Raw genomic sequence first — 27325 nt, 5'->3', positions numbered from 1 at the left:
TAAAAGTATTATAGTAAAATAAGACTGGGTCTTATTAATTTTTGCTTCAAAAGATGCATCATAGCTAATTGTCCGGCTAGGTCTTATTTTTGGGGAAACACGGTGCACGCAATGGGAGAGCACACAGCTACTAAAAAAGACTGAAGAAGCTTAATACGGATGCAGAAGGATCTCCATTGTGTTCGGTAAAAAAGCAGTGTATAGCAAAGTGTGCAGGGTAGAAACTGGGGAGTGGGCAGCAGGGGAGGCTTTTCAGTATATTCCTGGCCTCCTTCCTCTCTCCCTGTCTCCCCACAGACACACCACACCCCAGGATGGTTTCAGTGCCATCTCCTTCACAGTTGTCCCTGCTTTCCCCACTTGAGCCCATGTCGCACCATTGTCAAGATTTACCCAAGTGTCCATCTCTGCCACTGGACCCTGAGCACTTCTGGAACAATGGCTGGGTCCCCATTGCCTAGTATGGTTATTGGCCTAGCTAGTGGTTTAATAACTGCTGAGTGAATAGAACGTGCATATGCCCTTTGGCTTCTTGGCCTTGCAGGAAGGAAAGTCGTAGCTAGGAGAATCACGGGTGATTTGGTCCCAAGCTGAAGCACTCTGGCCAGTGATCTGGACTGATGTCCCAGGCTGGGCAAGCCGAAAGAGTGAACCCCCACCCACCCTGCACACCCGCCTCCTTCCCACCTGAGTGCCCTGGTCAGTAGGTGCGATGAACACAATGAAAGGTGAAAGTTCTGCTGTCCGAACAATCTTCAGGGTCTAGGAAAAGAGGAAGGGGAGGGAGGAAGAAAAGATTGAAAAACATGATGCATTCCTCTATAAGCATCTCTGGGCTTCACCGAGCCCAGTACTATTTCTGTGGTTTCCAGTACTACTGTTCTTGCAGATGACCCCACTGAAAGTATATGAAGCAAATCTGAGCTCCGCAAAGATTCCTATGAGCTTCACTCGTCAGCTCCCCCTTCCCCATCCACTCCCGCCTTTCTGTGCCCACCCACCTGGGGCTCGATGTCAAGGATGGCAATCTTGTCCTGCTGATGAATCTGGTGCACTGTTTCAAATTTGGTGCCAAACATGTTGCCCTGGTAGCTGCCAAACTCCAGGAACTCGTTGGCAGAGATGCCCCTGGTCATCTCCTCCGTGGAGATGAAGTGGTACTCCTTCCCGTCTTCCTCATTCTTCTTGGGCTGCCGTGTTGTATCTGTGCACAAGAACCCAAACTGCTGACCAAGTCAGGGTCCTCGCCATGGACTGTGGTGTCGGAACTGAAACCCGAGCTGTCTTTGGCACTGAGAATTTAATAGAGGATTTTCTCCCATGGGATCCCTAAAGGCTGATGATAGGTGACGATGTCTATCAGGAAACCCCCCCCATCCACCCAGAACATGTTTACCCTTCAAGAGGCAAAGCCCAACACAGAAAGGCCTATCATCATCTTCCCTAACATGAAGTCACACCAACCCCAGGAATACTGAAGCTGAAAAATGGAGAAATGACAGCTGGACATACTTTTAAAACAGATCTATAGGCAGTGGTCAGGATTTCTTGGAAGTATAGCTAAGGTTTTCTTTTTATAGTTTGGAAAGAAGAGTACTTTGGTTTCATTTAAACTCATATTGTTAAATGTTGGAATGTCCTTACATCACAACACTTACTATTACTCATATAAACTGGCCTCTAAGTAAAATATGCCTCAGATGTTGTATCTTGAGACCCAATCCTCCCCGCCCCTCCGCAGTGGACCGCCCAATATCCATCCTCATTGTCAATCCACAGCCACACGTGCATCTCTCTTTCCATCTTATAAAACATCTCCTTGTTGTGATGTGATCGTCACCCGTCACCCTTTTTCTAACTCCCTTCTCGTTCAAATTTATTGAATGACGAGCCTGTACTGGTTATTTCTACTTCTAGATTTCCCCATTCACTCCTCAACCCAGGGTCATTTGCTTTCTGTCCTCAGTGAGTCACAATGTCCCTAAAGGCAAAATGGAGAAGGAATAAAAAAATACTAATATCAGGTTTAGAATCCGCTTTCCTGCTTTGATTCGTAGAATCTCTTCCTGGGAATAGACGCCAGAAGTGATATGGGAATGGAAATGCCCCACCTGACCACTGACCCGATTCTCCCCCTACCTGGGACTGCTGCTGAGATTGTTTGTGCCTCTCCTGAGCGCTGCTCTGATTTAGAACACATTTCATGAGAAATCAGAGGTAGCCTAGACGTCAAACAATAGTGGATAACTGAGGAAATTACAGCGTAGCCACTCAGTGGACTAGAAGAGTTCTCAGAGTGATTGAGGCACCTGAGCAAATATTTATAATATAAAGTTAAAAAAGTAATATGTTTTTAATAACATATTACTCACTAATTTTGAAAGCAGGATAAAAATGTTTACAACTGCCTCTGTTATGTACATGAACAGCACAGAAAAGAATAGGAAAACAACACAATTATATTGTTAGCTGGAGCGATTATGGGTACAAATGTGTATCTTTTCTAAATTGTTTTGTTTTTATAATCAAACATTTAAAATCAAATAACCACCCTTAAAAGGCCACTATGGTATCTCGGATGCAGACTGGTGGTCCCACCTGCCTCCCAGGCCCCCAGAGCTACTCACACGGGGCAGGGTACGCGAACTTCTCCGGATCCTGGCTAAGCAGGGTATTTTTAATGTGGCTGCGACCCACCCCACTTGCTCCTGCAGAAGGAGACAAGAAACGCTTAGTTAGAGAAGAGAAAATCCATGTTGCTATGATTTTAATGAAGGCTTCCATTTCTTTCCCCAAAGACAAAGGGATGGGAGTAGGGATAGGATATGGGTTTTCATCTCTCAGAGCCCCAAATCACCAACAGGTCAAAGTGAGTTGGCACAGCTTCTGGACTGGGGACAGGTGCAAGCATTCCTTTAAATGCAGGAGGATTTGGGGCTTCGGGCCTGCGTCCCATTGTGGGAGGAGGCTCTTTCTAAGGGCGAAAGGTCAGGACTCAACATAAGTGTTAATGCCACAGAGGAGCCAGCTAACACACAGGGGGTTCTGTCCATGTTCTAAGGATATTTGCTTGACTGAGCTCTCCAAAATGAATAGAACTGAATTCAAGCCAGTGTTTTAACTGGAAATTTGACCAGAACCCTAATACAGACCTTCTAATCAATTAATATTTTAACTCTAAAGACAGGGATGTGAGCCACCCACCGGAGCCAAGGACTTATTTCATTTCAAGGCCAGGGCTCGTGTGGATGACTAGCGGGCACAGAAGACTTCTCAGGGCCCCACAGGTTGCTAACAAAGCACTCTAACATAGGCACTTAAACAAACAAACAAACAAACAAACAAAACAAGCATAGGACTGGAACGCACTTCCTGCCAACCAGATGAACAAAGAACCAAACCCACTTTAGGATTGGCCAGCACCAAACCCAACCTAAAAGAACTAGTTGCTGAAAAACTGGTGAGGTTCAGTTTCCCTTTTAAGGTGAACCCAGATGGCGTGTTTGTGAGAACTCAGAAAATTCTTCATATCCGCTCTATGTGGAGTATCTGAGACTTTACTTCTTTTTCGCCAGTCTTTTCTTGTTTGGAAGAACAGTGATATACAACAGGCAGGAGAATAAGGACACCAATGTACTCGAACTAGCAAAGCAACACGGGGCAATGAGAAGATACCGATCAGCACCAGGGTCTTCCTCTTGAACGCAGGGAGCCGAACAACTTCCTCGTAGGAAACGACATCCAGTTGGTCAAAAACTAGAGACACAGAAAAGCAAGCAATGTTCATTTCCAGAGCTGGGGAGAAATCATGCAGGGTGATTTCGGGTTCTGTGATTTTCTCCTGCTCCTATCTTTATCTAGAATGCTCCTAGCAGGATGGAGGCATTTAATAAATGGTAGATTATTATTCACTTGTTATCCACAACATGCTTGAAAACCCGTTCATAATTTTAGTGTCTTATAATTGCAACTACAGTCGGTAAAAAACAAAGCTGGAATTAGTTCTCAGGAAAACATGCTACTCTCTGGGGTTGCTCAGACCTTCCAGCTGGTAATGCTGATGGCAGTGATACACTGAAAGTTCTGGAAGGCTGTTCAGTTGGTTACCCGAGGGGTGAGGATGATGAGCAGGTGTGAGCAGACCACTAGCCTTCCTTTCCATGTACTGGCGTTGTCTCACTCATCGCAGTGAGCTTGGGAGGATGGATGCAATAAAAGAAAACCTGAACAGCATGCTTTCTGCATAACGTACATCCCGTTGTGCCCCACACCATCTCCCCTTTGCTGCCAGGAGCCTGCAGACAGGAGGCCCAGGAAGCTTACTTGAGCTGTGCTTGGCAAGGTACTTGTCTTTGTACTTCTTCTTCTTTCCGAAGGGACTGCAGCTCGGGGCTGCGCTCGGAGCAGACTGAGCCACACTTGCCACTCGCCTGGTAAGAAAAGATGACCAAGGATGTCAGCGGACCCTCGGTGTAAAAACCCCAGGAATGTTCGTCTGTGCTGTGACAGGGCTCGGTGACCCTCTTTCCCTTCTACACTAAACTTCCAAACTGCTCTGCCTCCGTCCCTTTGTAATTACCAAAAACCCTCATGTTGTCCTTCACGCCTCTCCTCTCTCTCACCCTCTGCCAGCCACTCATTCTGTGTGTCTCTAACACTGTCTCCATTCACTCTTATCCTCTCCCCCACTCTCCCTCAGCCCCTCACTTTCCGTGTGTCTCTCAGCCTGTCTCTTTCTTTTTAGTGCCTGTATGTATCTGTCTCCCTCCCCCTTACTCCCCGTGTGTGTCTCTCTTTCATAACCTATCGTCGCTCCTCTTCAATCTCTCTTATACCCCGCTCTTTCTAAGCCTCTCACTCTCTGTTTGTGTCAGCACCCACTCAACCTCTCTGTCTCTGTCTCTCTCTCTTCTTCTCTGTCTTTATCCTGCACTCCTCCATCTCCCATTCCCCTTCTCTCAGCTTCTCTCGTGTGTAGATAGCTCTGGGTCTGTGATGAGTAGGGTTTATAGACCAGAATGTAGGACGAATCATGTGAGCCAATGTGTACATGGTATTCTCGGTATTGCGCTTGGATTTGGGGTGACTAGAGCTGAGGGCTCTGCAAAGAGAGAGGTAGAAAAAGCCCAGCTGGAATGGTCAGGCTGCTTCGATGGGAGGACGCAGTGGGGGTTCGCTTCCTGGACACATTTCCACTGCCAGGTGTTTGAACACCCACATAAGAACATGAGGGAGTTGGGTGAACCCTGTAAGCCATCCCTGCATTAGTTTGGATGGCAGCTGGCAGAGGGCTTTGGGCCTGGCACCCACCTGTCTGAGCTTGTTTATGATAAAGGTGATGCTGCAGTGCAGTGGGAAAAGCATGGTCTTTATAATAAATGGTGCTGGGTCAATCAGATAAGCAGATCGGAACAATAAATGTGGATTCTCACCTCATTTTCTATGTACTGGGAATTTGCATAAAGGACACATATGAAAAATTTGACTGTTTTCTGCGGGCCTCAGAAGATACCTTCTCAGCACTGCCACTCAAAGCAAGTAACCATAGGGAAAGCATTTGAGGAAACAGAGGCCCACAGATGAATGAAGAGCTATTCAGGTCTCCTTTCCTGTAAAGGCCTGCCAGCGAGGTTGTCAACTCACTGTTGTCCACCCCCGACTCCCTCACCGCATCCATTAGGCCAAGGAAGCTGGCCTGGTCCAGAAACAGACACCACACACAAGATGACAGAGTTTTGAAGTTAAAGCAGTATTTGTGGCAGGCATAGGCACATTCCATCTGCAAAACCCCACCTGTACAAAATTGGCTCACCATTCCTGCAGCTCAGGAGAGGGAATCAGTCCTGCTGACTCCTTGGAGGAGCCTTCCACCCGCCCTTGCCACCAGTTACTGTCATCCTTGTTGATGATCTGGATAACGTCCCCAGTGACAAACTTCAGTCCCGCCTCCTTGCAGGGAATCAGATTGTCCTTTTTGGGATCATAGTCAAATTGCGCTCTCATGAACATCTGGAAAAGAAGGCAAGGGGACCTGCAGTGGCAGCTTCAAGAGAAACACCAGCATCGACACACTAAAGTAGAAAGTTCTGCTGTAAATAAGTAGGGTCAGGATTGAATGAATGACACGAAGGCAAGAATGGAGGGGGAGCTGGAGTGACTGGAACTAGTTACTGTTGTGCCTGTGGAGGGGTCAGACCTGAACCCGCCAACAAGGTATGAAATGCCTTTCTGGGTCAACATGTTTGTTTACTGGGTCTGAGCTGATACCCCTTGATCCCACAGTCCACTTCTATGCAATGTTGTCAGTTACAATGTATGGATAAGTATGTTCACCACAGCGTTATTTAAGAGTGAACTATGGAAATGACCTAATTTTCCAAGAATGGGGAATTTAGTTAAGTTATGGTCATCTATTGAATATATGACAATGCACCCATAAAAATCAATTTATAGAATAATTTTTAATACTCTTGTAAAATGCTGCTGATATAACATTAAATGAGAATATCATTAAACAAAAAACAGTATTTAGTATACTTGACATTTTAAAAAAGTATTTATCTATACATAGAAAAAAACACTAGAAGAAACTGTATCAGAATTCCATACTGGTTACCTCAGGTAGGAAGATTACGGGTGCAAATCCAACCCAAAGAAAGAAAGAACAAAGAGCAGAAACAAGTGAAACAGAAAATAGAATTGACAGGATCCACAAAGGCAAAATTGGTTCTTTGAAGATTCATGATATTAAGAACACCCTAGCAAGGCTGATTAAGAAAATAGAGACGATACAATTTCCCAGTAGAGATCAGAGATCCAAGAGATGTTTAAAAGGTTATAAGATTTCATGAATAATTTCACATAATTTGAGAAATCCCTTGAAAAACACAATGTACCAAAAGTGACAGAACAAGAAATTGAAAATATGAACACTCATATAGATATTAAAGACCCTGAACTTGTTATGTTAGTAATCTGCAATAGAAGCTTCAGTTATTTAAAAACAAAAACAAAAACAACTTCTACATTCATCTGTGAAGGCCCTATCCAAGCTATTTCTCTCTTTGATGACTGGTAAAATTGGATGTTTTTTCACATGTTCAAAGCCATTTGCTTTTTTCCTCCTGTGAATGATCTCTTGTTCTCTTTGCCCATTTTCCTCTGGGGTTAGAGAATAAGGAGATTACCTTTTCCTTTCACATGCATTACAAATAGTCAGCAAGGTGCCAACCATGCTAGTCGTCAGAAAGAAGGCCTGCCTGTTTGTAATGGATGCTAGCTTAGTTTAGAGAGCACCAGGCGGTTACATTTGTGAGATATTTAGAACTTAAAAGTTTGAATCACATCACTTCAATTAAATCTCAACACTGGGCCTGAATTCTGCTATTATCACTGCAGAGAAAATGGCGCTACCTACCTGTAGTGCAGGGAGGCGATTTTGCTGGTTGGGAATTACTTTTAATGAGATAATTCCTTTGGTTTCTTTCTGTTGAAAAAGAAAGGGGAAATAAAATTTTAAGGAAAAATAACTTGGATGATTTGGAATTTCATAAACTAATTTTCCCCCCTCAAAAGTCCCATGTGTTTTTCTTCCCCAGCAGCCATCTTTACTTTACACTTTGAAAATCTGTTGGACAATTCCCTCCATCAATACAAGTGTCATGTGCCCCATAAACCAGTGTAACAACACGGAGGCGTACAAAGAATAATGAAGAAAAATCTAAGGATTTCCCCTCCTCCCCACACTTGACCACAAGAACTACCTAGAAGTACCTAAAATGAACCCTGGCCCACATATATCCACATCTTTCTCCACACCAATAAAACATTTATAAACGTTTACACATATATACATATTCATATGTATGCATTTTTGTTGTTTTCAATAGAAATGGGATTTTACATATATATTACGCTATAACTTGCTTTACTTCATGGATGTGCTTCTGGATCCATGCATGAAGATGTCATTCATTCTTTTTTAATGGCTATGAAGCATTCCACACTATGGCTGTATCAAACTTTATTCAGCCATCTTCCTGATCACTGGGCATTACGATTAGTGCCAGTTTTTTTTTTTCTCACTACAATCTGCTGCAATAGACATGCTTGAACATATGTGTTTACATATTTGCATTTTGTTTTTTATAGAATACCATGGTGGAAATGCAGAATCAAAGGGTAAGAACATTTTAATAGCTAGCCTCAAATCACTTTTCCAAAAGATAGCAATTCTACTCTCTTGTTCCTGATCTTTGCTTCCAGCTTTTCACCATTGAATAGCTGTGCGTTTTTCATATGTGGCCTTTATTATGTTTAGATATGTTCCTTCTATACCTATTGTGTTGAGTTTTTATCATAGAAGGATGTTGAATTTTGTCAAATGCCTTTTCTGCCATCTATGGAGATGAACATATAGTCTTTATCCCTTATTTTGTTAATGTGCCCTTTTTCTAGTTTCTTAAGGTGGAAGCTGAGGCCATCAATTGAGACCTTTCTTGTTTTCTAATATAGGCATTTTGTGCTCTAAACTTCAACTTCGGCACGCTTTAGCGGCATTCCACAAACTGATACACTGTGTTCTCATCTTTATTCACTTCAAGGTATTTTCTAATTTCCCTTGTGATTTCTCTTCTGTGGCCTGTGGGCTTTAGACATGTGTTATTTAATTTACAATATTTAGGGATTTACAAATATCTTTCTGTTTTGGATTTCTAATTTAATTTCATTGTGGTTGGACAACACACTTTGTACGATTTGAATCCTTTAAATCTGCTGAGGTGTGTTTTATGATCAATCCTGGAGAATGCTCCATGTGCACTTGAGAACAATATGTGTTCTGAGTGTTCTGTATATTAGGTCAAATAGGTTTATAGTGTTGTTTGCAGCTTCTGTATTCTCACTAATTTTCTGGCTATTTGGTCTGTCGACTATTAAAAGAAAGATATTGAAATATTGGACTATAATCATGGATTTATAGTTTTCTTCTTGTAGTTCTACCAGTTTTTGCTTGAATTATTATTTTTGAAACTCTGTCGTTAGGTGCATGGACATTTAGGATTTCGGTCATTTCAAGAGGCAGGGGAAATATGGTCCCCTTTCTTCATCTTGGTCAGAAGCAGAAGTGTAAGCAAGGAGTTTTGATTAAAGCTAATTCCAGTCACATGACCATGAGCAAGTTTCAAAACTATCCATGGTTCAGTTTCCTCATCTCTGTCTCAAGTGAAAAACGACATTTTGGTTCAAATGACACTTCCCCCTGCAAGTTGCTGTTATCTGGTTCATTCCCTGGCAGGTACCCTAGCACCTCACTCCCCAGTGCCTAAGGTGTGGCTCCTGCCAGTGGTGGCCAATGACACCCAAGCACCAGATGGGGTTTTTAATGCTTTGGTTACAGGAACAAGCTCTAGTGTATGTAGGGGCGGAGAAGGATGGTGAAGAATCTGGAGGGGCAAATATGAGAGCCAACACTAACACCAAGCACAATGCCTGGCACATAGTAGGTGCTCAACAAATATCAATTGAATCTAAACAGCACACTCAACTTCTCATTATAATATCTTATGTGCTCTTCATGACAAATCTGTGACATAGGATAGGGATTGTTATCTTCACTTCACAGATGACTTAGAGAAGTTCATTGCCCTGCTCAAAATCCCAGGGCTAGAATAAAGTAAGGCGGGGATTCAGAGCTGCCATTAAAGACCAAGGCCTTCTGACGCCCAGTCCAATGTTCTTTCTAGACAGATGCTGTGGGTTATTTGTCATGTTTTAGAAGTTTACTAAACAAAAGCAGAGAACACTTATTTCTTGCACAGAATAAAGGATAGTAATGGTGACAGTCTCCTGCACGAGATACTAATACTTTTACAGAAAAATGAGGTACGCTGATGTCAATGTGGAGCCACACTTCAGGAAGACAGTGGCATAACAAATACCCACCATCGCCTTCTGCAGCTGGTCTACTGAGTGATTAGTCACGTTTGTGCCATTGATTTCTAGGATCTCATCCCCGACGTGAAGGGAGCCTATCACGAAATGAAAAATCAGTCCACAGAAGAATAAACATTCAAACAAGAGCTGCCGATGTAACTCAAGATACCACAGAAAAGAAACCACAATCTAGAGAATATTATACAAATGACTGCGTGTAAAATCCTCAGGACTGAAAACATTCAACCATGCATGTTCTTTTGATTCCTTTCAGGGATGTATCGAGGTAAGCGCTTGACACTTTAAGACTATCTCATCCTCCCTGACCTCAGTATTCCAACAGCAGAATAAAAGCACCTCGTCCTCAAAGTTCCCTGGAATTGGAGTAGCTACAGATCCCAGGAGGCTATGATACACCTGCACATACTAAAAAGAATAACAGAGCAATGCAAAGAATGCAGTACTCCTCATTCACCAACAAGTTTGATGTTTCTTTGTTGTTTAGCTAAGACCCCAAAATGCTAACCTAATGGTAAAGTTAATCAATGTTTAGATTCTATGTGAAGTGTGCTCACCAATATTTGTGCCACCCTAAATACAAAACTCAACATAAAACGGTAAGAACGAATGGGGTAGGAAATGTTTAATGTCTAATTTCTCAAATTAACTGTTAGCTCCAGGTGGTAGAGACAGTCTGTTTTCTTCACCACTATGTATTCAAAGTCTAATGCAATGGGTTGCATACAGTAATTGTTCAACTATTAACTAACTGGAAAAATACCAGTATATATAAACAGGTGTATAAGAAATGCTCAGAGGGAGAGATGGTGGCCCTGGGCAATTCCTATGAAGATCTTATCAGTTGATTATTCTAAAGAGACAGTCATTAAGCCACAAACAATCTGTTGGCACACACGCCCGAATGCTCCTAGTTTTAAAGATTACAATCTTCATGTCCCACACCACTGAGGTGAATGAAACACAAAGTAGGGCCCTACAGAGTACCTTGTCTATGGATCATGCCACCATGAAGAATTCTTGCCACTGTACAGGACTGCTTCTCATTCAGCTTCAGAGTGATTCCCTGAAATGAAGACAATGGTTCAGTCAGCTTTATTTTAGGTTCTTTCTGAGGTTATCTTTAAGACAATTGAAGGCAATTTCTCAGGTGAAATATTTTCCATCTATACCTGGGGTGTTCCTCAACTAGAATGGGCATGAAGCCTGCTTTGAGGAGGAGCTAGAGATGGAGACAGAGCGACCATAGGAAAGCTGCCTTCTGAGTTTCCTCTTGTAGCCCAGTGACTTACGGGGTTGAGAGTAGGCAGTGGGTGAAAATATGACAAGGGATTACCATGGGCTCCTCTGTGACCTTCTCGAACTGTATGAGTCGCACCTTCCGCACCTCCTGCCCCTTAGCTTGGGTAGGGCTACCTGGGGCAGCAGACCCATTGGTATACATGTCCTCGGTCATGGCATTCAACTGGTGCGACATGGCCTATCAGGTCAAAACAAAAGAGCAATGTATGAAATGAACAGCAAAGGCCCACCATCACAGTCTGTAACTACAATGTTAAAATCCAAAGGTCTTGAAACGCAACATTTATTTCATAGGTTTGGCATCCAATCTCATTTGAATTGATGTGAAGCTGTTTGGAAGCTTTACTTATCCAACTTATTAGACATGTTTATACAGTTTGCTGCAGAAATATTAATGTGTTTGGTTTACAGGGTGCTGCCCTGGACCCTGCTGGGGGAATTACAGAAAACATAACACAATTCAAAAAAGTCTGATTTCTACTGCACATTGGGCCCCAGGGGTTTCTGGTAAGGGGCTGAGTACGTACATGGTGCGCACACACACACACACACATGCACACACTCCACAGCAAAGATCCAGAGTGGAAGTAACTCATAATGGGAGGAGGCAGAGGGAAAAACTGCACTAAGAATGCATCAATAAAGGGGAAAAGTGAGCACAGATGACAACGGCCTTTCCCATTCCAACAAGTGCTTGTCCAGGGACAGGAGCACTGGGGAGCATGCGACTCAGTGGCTCTCTTCCCTCTTTCTTTCTGGATGCTCCGGGTCACACAGCAGTAAATGTGATTCAGGTTAGCATCAGACTCTCACAAATCAGCTCTTAGACAATAAAGGAGTTCTATCTGGAGGATTAGGCACTTAGGGCCAGCCCCTGGCCTGTGATAACAATAATACCAACCCAAACCAAGCGGCTACATCTAGATGAGATCACCACTACCCATCCCACCAACGCAAGAGGACATCTCCACTGTGACCCCTTCCCCCCAATCTTGATGACAGCAAAGCTGGACAACTTACACTACTAGATAGCAAGACCTCTTTCTTAAAAGGCCAGTGTAGCAGACTCCAAAGTGCAGAAACAAATGCACACATACGTGGTCAGCTGGCTTATGATAAAGGTGACACTGCAGTGCAGAGGCGAAAGCATAGTCTTTGTAATAAATGGTGCTGGATCAATCAGATAAGCATGTGGGAAAAATAAAGGTGAATCCCACGTCATTTTATATACAAATCCCAATTCCAGATGGATTATAGCTCCAAAAGTGAAAGGTAAAACAACCAAGCTTTGAGAAGAAAACAGCATACCTTCATAACATTGGAGTGGGAAAAAACGTCTTACATACAACAAGAGCCTAACTATAAAATGAAAACTAAAGAGATAAATATTTTAAAATTAAGAATATCTGTTCATTTAAAAACTTCACTGAGGTAGGCAAAGGTTTAGTAGACACAGAGAACAATAATCATAAAAGCAAACAATTCACTTCAGGAAAACTAAAAATGTCTCACCAAAAGACACTTAAGAAATGAGAAACGCGTGGCAGAGGCTGACAGTACAAACTTGCAGTACTTCCATCTGACAAAAGACTTGTGTCCAGAACATAAAAGGACCTCTTACAAACTCGGTAACAAGATGACAAACAATGAAAAGATGGGCAAAAGATGTGAACAGACTCTTCACCAAAGATGACATGTGAATAGCTGATAAGCACATGAAAAAGGTCTCAACATCACTGTAATCAGGGAAATACAAATTAAAACCACAACAGGAGACCACTACACCTTCACTAGGAAGGCTAAAATGAAAAAGATAGATGATACCAAGTGTTGGATCTCTCATACACTACCAGGGGGAATGCTAAATGGTGCAGCCACTGTGGAAAAGAGTTTGGCAATTTCTTATAGGAAGTTAAACATACATTTATCCTATGTGCCAGCCATCCCTCTCCTAAGTATTCACCCAAGAGAAAGAATATATGCCCACACAAAAGCGTGTACGTGAATATTCATACCAGCTTTGTTCATAGTAGCTGAAAAGCAGAAACAACCCAGGTATTCAGCCACAGGACAATGCATAAATCACTTGTAGGACATCCGTACGATGAACACTACTCGACAATAAAATGACCAATCTGCCAATGCACGTAGCAACATGGATGAATCTCAGAAGCATTACACTGAGTGAAAGAAGTTTTATGCAGAAGACTACATACTATATGATACAATTTATGACATTTCAGAACAAGCAAAACTACAGTAAAAAAAAATTAGAACAGTAGTTGCCTCTGATGGGACGGGAAGGGATAGGCTGGTTGGGGGCATGAGAGAACTTTCTGGGGTGCTGGTAATGTTCTACATCATGACAGGGGTTTGGATTATATAGGTGTGCATATCTGTTAACACTCATCCAGTGATTTCAGTATGTAAATTATACCTCAAAATAATAATAAAAAAGTACCATAAAGAAATATTGAACTCTAGGCAATGATACACATGCTAAAGCTTTTAGGGGTGAAGTGTTCTCATGTCTGCAACTTATTTTAAGATGCAAAAAAATGTGGCTAGATGGATGTTTTTTTGATAGATATGTGATAAAGCAAACACAGCAACATGTCAACGGTAGAATCTAGGAGGTGTGGCTAATAGGTGTTACTGTAAAATTCTTTCATCTTTTCAGTTTGAAAATTTTCAAACAAAATATTGGGGGCCGGGGGCGGCCAGATGGCTCAGTTGGTTAGAGCGCGAGCTCTCAACAACAAGGTTGCCGGTTCAATTCCCGCATGGGATGGTGGGCTGCGCCCCCTGTAACTAAAGATTGAAAACGGCGACTGGACTAGGAGCTGAGCTGCACCCTCCACGACTAACTAGATTGAAGGACAACAACTTGGAGCTGATGGGCCCTGGAGAAACACACTGTTCCCCAATATTCCCCAATAAAATTAAAAAAATATTGCGGGGTGGGGGGAATGGCATTAAGACAGTGAAAAGGCAAACCGTGGGGCAGGGAAGTAGAACCCTCATGCCCAGTCATTCCACTCCCACACATGTAGCCGTGTGGGTGGCCATATCATCGCAGCAGTTTAAAAAGATTATAAAAGTTAAATTGTGAATCATTTGATCATAATCCAAACACATCGTGCTCCTTAACCCATAAATGCTTCTGTGTGTTTTCTAAGAACAAAAATATTCTCAAGAATGAAAATTTGGCATTGATACAATACTCTCACCTGGTCCTCAGTTCATATTCAGATTTTATTAACGGTACCAATAATATCCTTTATAGCTATATACTCATATTTTCTTTTCTCACACCAGGATCCAATCCAGGATCATGCACTGCATTCAGTTTGTACATCTCTTTAGTCTCCCTGAATTTGGAAAAGTTCCTCAGTCTTTCATGACCCTGACATTTCTGAAGAGGACAGGGATACTGTTTTGTAGACTGTCTCTCAATTTGTGTTTGTCCAGTGTTTTCTCATGATTAGACTGAGGTTATGCATCTCGCAGGTGGTCACTCTTTTCTCCTTGAAATGCTCCTTCTCAGTCTCCTTAGCTGGTTCTTCCTTGTCTTTCTAATCTGTCAATGCTGAAGTAGCCCAGGTCTTAGGGTAAGCACTATCACAGTGGGAAGGCCAAGTGGAAACCTCTAAAAGTGCCCCCCACCCCAGATAAAATATAAAATAAAAAACAATATGGAGGAGGGGGAACAGGCCGAGGATGGTTGATGGAAGGGTCAATTCAGTATTGGAGTACAAGCTGAAGATGGATGGCAGCTGCATTCCAGCCATACCCAGGGGTGTCTCTCAAAGATGGTGGGGCTGTGGGTGGTGCACCTTGGCATCCACTTTGCGGGGAAGGAGAAATGGGTATTTATCTATCTGTCTGTCTATCTGTCTATCTATCTATCTATCTATCTATCTATCTATCTATCTATCTATATCTACTCATTCATTCATTCCTGAGAAGTGCCCAATGACCTACCCAAGGGCCTAGGAAAAGAACTGGAAGATCAGAGACAAGGAGGCTAGAGGCTTGTGGAAGGACATATGTCTCTTAAGATATTTTAATTTGCTTCATCCTTTCTAAGAGGTCAGCAGAAACTCTGATAAGATGGTGACATCTGAAGTAGTGTTAGCTATTGAGTGGCCTCAAATGGGGGAAGTACCAAGAAAGAGAAACTGCTTTGTGTAGCAACTAGACTCACATGACACTGAGTCATATGGCATTGCTATTAAAACAGAAATGTCTAAGATAGGGTTGTGTTTAGAAATCTGACTTGTGATACCTGGAAACACACAACTCCACATAACTTCAACGTTCTCTGCAGTGGATGACCCAATAATATAGTTCACACTGCATCTTACGGGTCCCGGCACACAGACACTATGTAGCAATGAAAAGGGGGTTCTGAGGTTAACCTTGAAAATATATTGTTAAGAGGAAAAAAAACCACAGTGAGGAAAGGTATGCTACCATCAGCATAAACAGTGAGAAAATGAATATATTCATATTTGCTTGTAAATGCATAAGCTATCTCTGGAAGGAGACAGACAACAGTGGTTGCTTCTAGGAAGGAAAATTGGGTGACTATCGGATGGGGTGAGAAGGGAGTTGTACTCACCGTGTAGCCACTTAAATCTTTCAAATTATTTACTGTGTGCATGTATTACTTTAAAAAAAGAAATCAGTCAGTGAAAAAAGACAGCACAGGTTATAAATCGTAGGCATACCTTTTAGCAGCAATACATACAATCTGTTCAGGTTTGAGTCCTGACTCTTTAAACTAACAGCTGGGTAACTCTGGGCGAACTCCTTCACCTCTCGGTACTTCCCTTACAAATCTATCTGTAGGGGGGTACTGACATACATTGAGAATTTGGAAGAACACTGCTAAAGAAAATGTTCAGCGTTCAAAATTTCACGCATCCTTTCAGTTTCAACTAATTTCTATACAGGCGAATGAAAATCTATTATTCCTAAAAGCTCTACAAAGTACAATGCTCTCTAGTGTGGCAAGATAAACTGTTCGTAAGTGATTGTGATTCGGGTTCAAGTTGGCAGCCTAAGTGCCTGTGTGCACCCCAGACCCTGTTTAAATGAGAGCGAAGGGGAGAAGGAAATATTATAGAAACACACACAAAAAGAACACATGAGGAAGTCATCAGGGATGAGAGATTTCAGTAACTTTCTCAAAGATGGAAAGCAGATGGGGGAATGGTCATCAATCAAGCAGAGTTCAGGGAGCAGAGCCTGGAATGTGCACAGAGGAGGAACGGGCGGGGAGAACTGTGTCACAGTTCTCAACAGTCTGGGGCTCCGAAGTCCCCGTACAGACAAAGAAAGAAATGGGGCTTGGGATGAAAACATCTCCTGAAAAGCTGCCGACCCAGCCTTCACCTCCACTTTCAGGGCAGGAAGAAGGAAAAGGGGCCAGGACAGTGGCCTCTGTCCCAGAACTTCTCCAGTGGACAACTGTTCATGTCCCATCAGCCAGAACTGCAGAACGTGATGATCCCAGGCTGCAAAAGGGGCTGACAAAAGAACTGAGTTGGGTATCTTGCCATCCCAAACAAGATCCGGGAGAACTGGGATAAGCAACAAGTAGGATAAAGCTGCTGGGTGGGGCTGAGGAATGGCTGCCGCTGCAGAAGGGCGCGCCATTGTCCAGGTCATTCCCTAGTGCTTTCTGGTGCAGGAGCCAAGTGTTGACTCCTGATTGTATCGCACCTGAGATGTTCTTTTCCTCATACACAAGCAGCTTCCCTCACCTGATCCATATAGGTTACACTAAAAGCACCTCTGAATGACTTAAAAAATCATGTATGGGATGGAAAGGCGCAGGCTCTTGAATAGCTAAAACGGTAGAAGGATTCAGTGTACACAGTTTCAAGATTTAAAAAGTTACAAGTAATCAAGACTGCATGGCATAGACACACAGATTAGTGGAACACAATAGAGAACCCCGAAATAGACCCACACAGACATGCCCAGTTGATTTTGACAAAGGTGGAGAAGAAGCAATTCAATGGAGGAAGGGTAGGCTTTGCAACAAATGGTGCTGGAGCAATCGGAAATCCACAGACAAAAAGAGAAACACTAACCTAAACCGCACACTTTATAAAATGGATCACGGGCTTAAACGTAAAATGAAAAACTTTAAAACTTTTTACCAAAAAAAAAATAGGAGACAACTGTCAGGATTTAGGGCTAGACAAAGGATTCTTACACCTAACACCAAAAGCACGATCCATAAAAGGAAAAATTGATAACTTAGAACTCTTAAAAACTAAAAACGTTTGCTCTGTGAAAGCATGTATGAAGGTTATCAAGAGACAAGCTATGGACCAACAAAAAACATTAACAAATCCATATCCAACAAAAGACTAGTATCTAGAATATATAAAGAATGTTCGATAGTCAATAATAAAAAGTATCTAATCAGAAAATGAGCAAAAGACATGAACAGATATTTCACTAAAGGGATATGCGAGGGAAGATGGCAAATGAGGCTATGAAAAGATGTTCACTATCATTACCCATCAGAGAGAAATGCAAATTAAAACCATAATGAGATACCATGATACACCTGTCAGAATCGCTAAGGTTAAAAACAGTGACAACACTAAATGCTGGGGAGGATGCAAACAAACTGAATTTCATCCACTGCTGGTGGGAATGTAAAATGGTCCAGCCATTTGGGAAGAGAGCTGGGCACTCTTAAGAAATGTTCACACAAAACCTGTACATGAAAGTTCATAACAGCTTTATTCATAATACCAAAGCCTGGAAACAACCAGAATGGCCTACAACATAGGTGAGCAGTTCAACAGACTGTGGTCCATCCATACCCTGGAAAACTTCTCAGCGATAAAATGGAACAAACTATTAATACACACAACAAGCTGGGATGGATCTAAAAGGCATTCTGATGAGTGACAAAAGCCAATCTCAAAAGGTTGCATACTATATATCATTCCATTTCTATAACATTCTTGTGATGACAAAATTATAGAGATGGAGAACAGGTTAGTGGTTGCCAAGGGTTAGGGATGGTGGGAATGAGGGGAGATGTGACAATAGAGGGGTAGCACCAGGGAGGTCTTTGTGGTAATGAAATAGTTCTTTGATTGTGGTGGTGGTTACGTATATCTACATGTGATAAAATGACACAGAACTACACTGACACAGCATACAAATGTCAGTTCCATGATTTGAGACTGTACTGCTACTGAGCTCCTAGTAGACATAGTTGAACTTATTGCATGAAATAACTAGAAGAATGGCTGGCAAGCACTTGTTTGCAACCATAGAACTATAACTAAAAGAGCTTGGTATCAAAGAATGAGTACAGGCAACAGATTCTTGAGAAATATGCAGTATACAGGATCAGTTTTCAGACTATGAGATTGAAATAATATGATCCATTGAGTTTCCCATTCCTATTCTGGAATGGAGAAGTAAGAAGCCATGATACACAGTGACCAAACAGACCCTCAAAGCACTGCCCATGGTGACCTGGGACCATGTGGTTAAAACTCTTCAAAGCTAGGTTGCTGCAGCCACAGATTCATTTAAAGGGCAGGGGACCAAATATCTCTCTAAGTGGAATAAAAAAACAACAACAGAGGTACCTGAAACTAATAATATAATAATATAATATATTTTATCATCAATTAAAAAACAGAGTAAAAGCAGCATCAGGTGGGAAGGAAGAATTCCTTCTCTTAAATTAATCATTGGTACTGTTTGCATGGTTTTGCCATGTACATATATTACAGATCAAGTATACAGAATGAGGAATTCAAGGAGCACTGATTGAATAATTGCTGCAAAAAATATGATGAGCTCAAATCTCACATTTCTAATGCAAAGCATGCAATAAAACTCAGGACTTTCCTTGACCCTGGCTTATGAATCTCTTATCAACAGTAACTGCAGGGCTGAGAAAGCTGAAAACCAAACTCGGAAATTCATTTTCTGGGTTTATCAGCAACTGCTGTATACAGTCTGTATTACAGTCTGTTATCAGATTGTAAGTGCTCAAGGGACATAGACCAAGGTGTGTGTTGGTAACTATAGCAGTATACAGGTGGCCCATAAGGTCTGGAAAATGGATCATATTATTTTATCGTGTGCTGTAATGTACCACCACCAATAAGCCATTTACGATGATTGACATGTGTTTTCAGACTTGGTGGACCCCCGTATAATGTTGTAAATAATGACAGATTAGAAAGTCTTAGTCCACAGAATACAAAATGACCTTTGAGAGGGGGAGAAGCCTACATGATAGTGTACCTAGAAGAGGCAGATAAACTTCTGATTCAGCTTTATCACAAAGATTGATTTTAACACGTCAGCCTTTAAAGAAAGGACTCAGCAAAGCTTACCCAAGGCAGAACACATTCCAGTCAGAAAAGTTCAAGAGTTGCTATCCCAAAGGTTGGTTTTTCAAAAGTGCTTATTCATCAAGTCCTTGCCCTTTGCAATGACTAAGACTCACTATCATACTCACCCAGAAGTTACAAGTGATGACTAAGGTAAATGGAAGCCTCCAGTGTGGTAACTAAAGAACCAACTCACAAAAGTAAGGCTTCCAAAAGCAAAGCACAATCTTCTCCATGGTGAACTTGTCCCGGAGCCACCCTGTCTGCCTGAGACATCCTCTACCCAGCTTACTTAGCCCTCACCCCCGGCCTGTCTTCAGTGAAACTTCACTCGGCAAGGAAGGGCGAGCTTCTTCTTGACCTCACCTTACAGCACGCTCCTTCAGCTGGCCCCTTGTATCTCCTCACTACAGAAATTTAGGAGCAGAGCTATGCAGACGTACGTCTACACTTGATGTCTGTGTGTATATACGTCCCCACACACACAGAGGAAAGGCGATCATTTAACTCAATCTGTGGGTCCGAGAGTACATTAAGTGCAGGAGAGCTTGACATAGTTAAGTCACGGTCTCTGCCCTTCAGCAGCTCATTACTATGAGGAGAAATCCTTCATTCATCCATGTACCCAACAGAAATGATAAATAGGAAAGATATACTCCATCAAGTTTAAGACTGCCTTAGACTGTAAGTGCTCAAGGGACACAGACCAAGGTGGTCAGCTTTCTTCAGAACTAGCAAATGGAGCTTCACAGAAGTTTTCCGAATGGTGAGGAGGACGGCACCTGCAGGGGAATGACGAGAAGAAGACAGGAAGTCCTGGGGACAGTCCAAAGGGACGTCTGCTCTTCCTTCAGGGGGAGGCGCAGACAGAAGAATCGGGATTCAGACACAAGTTCTGCCGGATGAACTTGCACCCTAGTGGGTCCGCTGCGCAACTGGCACAGGCTGAGCTCGGGAGAAAGGGATTTACCTTTGACTCAGGATAACTAACTAGTCCAGGTTGACAATTTCAACTGCAGTCTGTCCCACCTGTTCAAGCATTCCTGGGGCTACATACCAAGCACCTGTCCTGACTCCCTGATCCAGACGTACATAGCTGGCAATGCGTCCCAATGTGCTCTGCATGTGTTACTTGTTTATTTTGTTATTCTGGAATGTCAGTCCCACACAGGTGGAGCTCTTCGTCTGCTGTCTTCACTCACGGACCCAGGGACCTAGAACAGTGCCTGACTCTACCAGGAGCTCGCTCAACGTTCACTGATGACATGGATGGCTACCAATGCATATACTGCTCATTCTTCAGTCATTGACACCACCACCATGTAACTGGGGAGTGACATGAGTAATGTTGAACAAACACTAAAGGTCAAACGTACTAGGTTCCATTTTGCAGAGTTCACTTCACAACTTTAAAACCCCTATCCTCATCTCCAGTGGACATGGGAAGCCCCAGGGCTATGGTAGGCCTACCCCCCACCAATGACAAGGCAAGAGGGGGTGGCTCTGACTAAAGGTGACTGCCCAGATTCAGGAGACACTGGGGAGGAAACATCCACCCACCAGTCCAGGGCAGGCCTTTGCTCTGCAGCTTCTAGGCTTTTATTCCTACAAACTGCTGGAGTGGCAAGCCTGAGACTCTGAAACCCCCTCTGGAGGAAACATCTGCAAGGGGTTCAAAGGGCAGAGGTAGTTGCTCAGAGGAAGTTGGGATTAAAAAAGAGATGAAAAACAAGCTTGAAGGGTGGGGGTGGGGTGGGGGTGAATAAAGCAGGGGTAGTTAAAGCTCGTTTTCTCCGATTACAAATGAGTGACAAAACATAGGAAAGAAGAAATATAGCTCAGCCTACTGTTAGGCTCTTTGTCCGCTGCACGGTGGCAAAGAGACGTAGGAGAAGGCCCACACCAAGAAAGTAGTGATCACCAAAGACAGCAGAGCCCGGGAACTGCCCTACAACTGCTGCCAGCCTGCTACAGCCCGGGCCGAGGGGCATGCAAATACCCCACTCTTTGCCCCCCGAGATTTTGTTCCACTTTGGGGGAAAGAAAACAAGAGACACTATGAAAAAACCAAGAGTGCTCCAAGGCACTCTTAGAAAGAGATGAAAGGGATGAGCGCCATTTAACAACAAACAACAAGAGCTGGGGAAAAGAGTTAAGGGAAGAGGAAGGCCTGAGAGCCAGGACTTTCTGGCAAGTTCTCTCTTAAAATTATACATTAACTAGGCGCATTGTTTTGCAGGCAGTAAATCCGTTGGAGAACATACATCGATCCAAAGGCCAGGTCTCTAAAGATCCTTTTCCAACGCGCTTTATCTAGACAGTGTACTATGTACACAGGCAAAGGCTTCTCCTTCCACTGAAGGAAAACAGGAAACCCAAGTAGCTCCACACAAAAAGAAGCACAGGACTGCAAAGCCAGAGACCGCCATTAAACCAGCACCCGGACTGTGTACAGAACACCCTTCGTGAAATCCTCATTCCCATTTTGTGTGAAGTGTTTTAGCAAGTTGCCCGAAGTTAAAGAACTAGCAAGTCTCCAACTCCAGGACTTAAATCAAGGGCATGGATTTCAGAGTTTGTGAGGGTTCAAGGAGAGAACGCAGGCACAGCACACACAGGGGTATTAATGGAAGTTCGTCCCTACAGTAATCGCAGGGCACTCTCTGCTACTGTCATCTGTCACTGGAGGCCAAGTGTCAGGAGGGTTGTCCCTCCATGCGGCTTGGGCAAGCTGAGCCCCACAGGAGCTGGAACTCCCGAGGGGACTGGTCCTCATCTCAGGAAGATGTATGCAGGTGCTTGGGGTACAGCAGCGACTAAGAGACACACACCGTCCTCCCCAAGTGGGCATCCCAGTGAGCACTCAATCCGTGTGTTATAGACGGAATATTCAGAGATGATGATGCATGCTATGGAGGAAAATGAGGCAGACATGGGGTGGCGGGGGCAGGCTGCAATTTTAAACAGTGTCCAGAAAAGTCCTCGCAGGAAGGGAAAGGTGGCTTTTGAGCAAAAACGTATATATGTATTTTGCTCACGTATATCTTTATATGAAGAAAAAAGAAAAAAAGTGAAGAATGGAAAAGAAAATTCCACACTGCGAAAGTTGTATTCTGGTTCCCTAACTCTGAGCTTTCCTTCCTGTTCCCCACCCCTGGGGTCACTTCCCCACGCCACCTTTCTACACTCCATACTTAGAGTCCTCCTGTTTGTTTTTTTTTTAGCAACATTGAAAGGTTTGAGCCATTCACTGCCTGGGGACAATCTCTGAATCAATGAAATGTCAACTGACTTGTCTCCCTTGCCCCAGGGTACGTTTAGCAATGTCTCAAGACATTTTTGATTGTTACAACTGGGGATGGCTGTGGGTATTACTTTTCCCAACCAGGAATTACCAGACTCAAACTGCCAAGGTCAGAAAAACCCTGATTTAAGGGGAATTGATCTGGACCCGGAATAGCTAATTCAGTGTTAGAGAACAAATGAGTTAGAAAAAGTTATCTTCTCTAATTTAAAATATCGACTAGTATTTACATGATAAAACTCTAATCTACTTAGCCTGCAAGTGGTCACAAAGACACCAGATTCTTATCTGCAAGGTATACCAAGTCCTTTAATTTAAAAAGGGGGTCACAAAGTTCCTGGAAGGGAAGAGCACTGATCGAGCCACACTGGCCGAGACCATACCCTGTACTGGGAAAGTGGGGAGAGGACTAAATAATTTGAAAAATCACACTTTATTTTCCATTATCCTTTTTGTGAAAAGACACAGGTTCCAACAGCTTCTCAGTACCCTACGCCTGCCTGAGTCCTCAGTTATGTCTTAGCCTCGGCACCAGACCTGTGCACAGTAGGCCAGAACGAATGATAACCAGTGTGGAGTAATGCTGCACCCCAGGGCCTAAGAATCAACAGACCGGTCTTAGTGGAAACTCACCTGGGGCCTGACTTATTTGTTAGGTCATTTTTTGATGTGAGATAGGGCCAAGTGAATTTTCAGGGATTCTCGACCTGCTGCTTCAGGTCGTGGAAAAGTGCTGCTTCAAATAAGACTGAAAAGTAGCATTAGGAATTTTAGAACCAATTTTATGTGCACTAATGGCTACTACTGTAAAGAATAAGGCCAGAGAGAGCTTATGAAATCAGTTTCTCCAAGGAAGGAACTACTTAAACACAGGAAACAGGCTACAGCTCAAACCTATTGCAAAATGATCGACTGACAATACTTTTTTAATATCACATGTGGACTACAGTCAAAAGAGAAACTTTGGGTTTTGAGTCTTTAGAACTTTTACAGAAAGCAATCCCTTTAAACGAAGCCTGCAGCAACATAATTTTATGAATTCCATTACAGCCAACAACTTCCTCACAGGTTTTCTTGCTTCTTGCCAGGATAGGGAGACATCTCTTAGAGAGATGTTGGATGTCCCCATGTGGTTCAATGTCCCAGTGAGATCTGAGGTCCTTGACAAGCGTTACCTCGGGTAAACATCACCACAACCCTCCTAGCAGGTCCATTTCACAAAGAGACACCTAAGGCACAGAGAGCTTCAGCAGCTTGCCCAAGGCCACACAGCGAGTGAGAGGCAGAGCCTAGTGTTGGCAGCAAAGACGGTTAGAGCCCCAAAGGGAAGGTGAACCTGAGGAAATAAAAATCAGCAGGTTCGTGGGGTCAAGACAGCAGTCACCAGGTGGAGATTCTCCCTCCGATGTCCACACCTTGGCTGGTCTGGATACTATTTCATTCAGGAATTTAATAAGTTTTTTTTTTATTTCAGCTTCTTCAAGTCCTTTAATAACACCAAAATAAACGGGCTAACCCGTACACTGCATCCAGTATTTTAGGATAAACTCACAGCCTCACAGAAACTGCTGTTTATTTAGACGGTGTACCCACAAACATAACTCCTGGAGTGATAGGGCCTCTTTCAAAAAGGTAGACAATATCTCAACCTGCCCGTAAGGTTTACCCAAGGTCTGGTCATGGAGTTATAGGTGGGGCTGAGCCTATGCCAACTGGAAGGAGCCAGCTAGAAAAAAGACGGCACATAGTAGGATTCCATTTACAAGACAGTCTTGAAAAGGCAAAAGGATAGTATCAGAAAGAAGATCCATTTGCAGTGTGGTTTCCAGATTTCCAGGGCAGGGGGACTGACTGTAAAGTACCAAGAGGGAACTTTCTGGAGTGATGTAAATATTCTATATCATGACTTTGGTGACAGTTACATGACTGGATGCATTTGTCAAATCCATCGAACTGCACAATTTAATTCATGAATTACATGTATGTTAATGATACCTCAATAAAGCTGCCAAAAGTAAATTTAATAAAGAGATTATTTTGAAAAAAACTAAGGCTCAGCCAAGTGAGCTGATCATAGGGCAGAAAAAATATCACACAGCCAAGCTTCCGGGGAACCAAGTAGTTTTAGACCCTGGTTCTCTTCTAGGGTCTACACTCCATGACTTCCAATTTTGTCTTGTCATCTGAATAACAAGTGTCTTCCCCACCTGTTCATGCCACAGATCGTTTAATCCTAGACTATTGCAATCGCGATTTGAAACGATAGACAGGTGTGAACACGGCACTGAGGGCGGTGTAAAGGAGTGGTGATGTGGCAAAGCAGAGAGTACACTGAGCTTGGAATCTGCAGATACAAACTCCAGCCTCAGTTCTCATGTTTATCAGTGTTTTCCTTGAGATAATGCCACCCAGCCCGGAGTCTGCAGCTCTACTGTTTGCTTTGCCTCGGGGATCTTAAGTTTCCTCACCTGTGAAGGCAGAAGGTTATGCTAAATCTTTAATGTCCTTCTCTCAGTCATTTATTAATTCAGCAAACCTTTCTGAGGACTCATTCATAAGGCATTTAAAATAAAAACAGTGAGTGTGAAATAGGCGTGATCTGGAAGATCTTGCAGTCTAGGAAAGAGAGTGACGCTGCGACTTCTGAGGCTGGGTCATCAAAGGCAACAAAACATCTGCCTGGCTCTCTCTCCCCACATCCCTCTCTCTCTGTGGACAGTCATTGGTACCTGGCCACCATGCTGTGAGGAAGGCTAGGCCACATGGAGGGGCTGCTGGTCTGTGGCTGACAGCTCCAACTCAGAGCCAGCCTCAGCCTCCAGACAGTGAGGTACTAAGTGAGCCTTCTGGTGGCTGTGCCCCTGCCTGAGACCCTGAGCAACAGCCTTACCTTGCTGGGTCCAACCCACACCCAGAACTATGAGAGATAAGAAGAAAATGCCCAACCTTCTCTGTGGCATCTTTGAGGACAGAGGTTAACAGGTCTTTCCAGCCCATCACAGGAATCAGGAGGGCAGAATTACCTCTGAAATCCCTGCATTCCTTGTCTACCCACAAATACACAAGGGCTACTGCATTTGCAGACTAGCACAAGGGGTTCTGCCTACCTATATGCAGAGGGACAGTGAGTGAGCACTTTAGAGGGACAGTTGGCTTTTACAACCTTTTCTGCTGACCAAACACAAGCATTTCTACACCCACGAAGTAGACCTACTCTTGGATCTGCTCCTTCAAGTCTTTCTGCTACCCTGATTTCCGTCCACGAAGAAGTTTCCTTGACCTTAATAAGCACTCTGTCCAGGCCTCGGCCTCTCCGGATTCCCACCTAAAAGGGCTGCTGGGGGCAACCACCCACCGTCCCCCAAAGTCCACACACCCTGCTGGCCGCCTCGGCCTTCACCCCGGGGACAGGACCCCTGGGGACAGGACCCCCGGAGACAAGGCCGCAGCCAGGGGAGGTCCTGCAGCGGGTGGCGCCACCTGGACCCGAGTCCTGGCCCCGCACCCCGCGATCTGGGGACCCCCGGGGCCCGCTCACCTCCGGCCGGCTGCGCTTCTGCAGCAAGTGCTCCAGGTAGAGGTCGGAGAGCGCCGTACGCATACTGCCCCCGCTCTCGCTCTCGCTCGCCTTGAGCGTCATCTTGTCGGTGCCGGGACGCAGAGACGCGGGGACGCAGAGACTAGGGGTCGGACGGAGGCTGGAGTGCAAGGGCTCCGGGCCTGCGGGGCGGCGGAGGCGGCGGAGGCGGTGCGGCAGGGCCCGTCTCCACCCCGCAGGCGCCCCGCCCACTGCCGCCCTCGCCCCGCCCACTGCCACCCTCGCCCCGCCCCTGGACCCGCCGACGCCCGACCCCCGTGGCTCCCGGCACCCGGCTCCTGAGGACCACTAGGAGGCGCAGCTCTTGTCTCGGCCCCTGAGGCTGAATCCCAGAGGGGCTCCGAGGAATAAAGAAAACCGCGCCAAAACAGCGGAGCAGCCCCCAGCCTTGGGCCGGTTGAGTGCACGGCCCACACCCTGGCCGAATTCCTGGGGATGGGAGGGAAGTCTCCAGGGGCTGCGACGGCCGCCCTTTCAACTCCAGGCTCTACCTATAAATGCATGCGGGTACAGGACATTGCGAAAATGCCTTTAAGGCTCCTGTGCTGTTGGTACTCTCGTCATTTACATTGCTGTTCAGTGACGGAAGACCTGACTGCCTCTAACAGCAAACTGTTTCTCCTTGTCTTAGTCCACACCTCCTGCTGTTAATGCCACAAAATTTTTGAGGGATCAGTGGGAGCAAAGGGAGCCGAGATTCCTTAGGAATCCCAGAGTAGGATTCCTTAGCATCCTAACACCTTGGTGGCGTTAAACAGCAGTCTTTCTGAACAAAACTTT

The 27325-nt window shown here is 44.1% G+C and overlaps 1 protein-coding gene across 1 annotated transcript in view; it reads right to left on the bottom strand.

Annotated features, from left to right (window-relative positions):
- MPP1 (MAGUK p55 scaffold protein 1) overlaps window positions 1-26729 on the bottom strand; it is a 28440-nt gene extending 1711 nt beyond the window's left edge. Inside the window, exons 1-11 of the mRNA XM_033115104.1 lie at window positions 26486-26729; window positions 11288-11431; window positions 10939-11017; window positions 9943-10028; window positions 7418-7486; window positions 5813-6009; window positions 4324-4430; window positions 3676-3756; window positions 2628-2708; window positions 1002-1204; window positions 688-762 (exon numbers count right to left, since the gene is read on the bottom strand). Of these exons, the coding sequence (XP_032970995.1) occupies window positions 688-762; window positions 1002-1204; window positions 2628-2708; window positions 3676-3756; window positions 4324-4430; window positions 5813-6009; window positions 7418-7486; window positions 9943-10028; window positions 10939-11017; window positions 11288-11431; window positions 26486-26587 (1224 nt within the window). The 5' untranslated portion in view covers window positions 26588-26729. The remainder of the gene's footprint in view (window positions 1-687; window positions 763-1001; window positions 1205-2627; window positions 2709-3675; window positions 3757-4323; window positions 4431-5812; window positions 6010-7417; window positions 7487-9942; window positions 10029-10938; window positions 11018-11287; window positions 11432-26485) is intronic.
- Window positions 26730-27325: the final 596 nt, after the last annotated feature.

This window comes from Rhinolophus ferrumequinum, chromosome X (assembly GCF_004115265.2).
Source record: "Rhinolophus ferrumequinum isolate MPI-CBG mRhiFer1 chromosome X, mRhiFer1_v1.p, whole genome shotgun sequence".
Classification (NCBI taxonomy): Eukaryota; Metazoa; Chordata; class Mammalia; order Chiroptera; family Rhinolophidae; genus Rhinolophus; species Rhinolophus ferrumequinum.
Note: the sequence above shows the minus strand (reverse complement) of the source record. Positions and strands in the feature narration are given on the sequence as shown.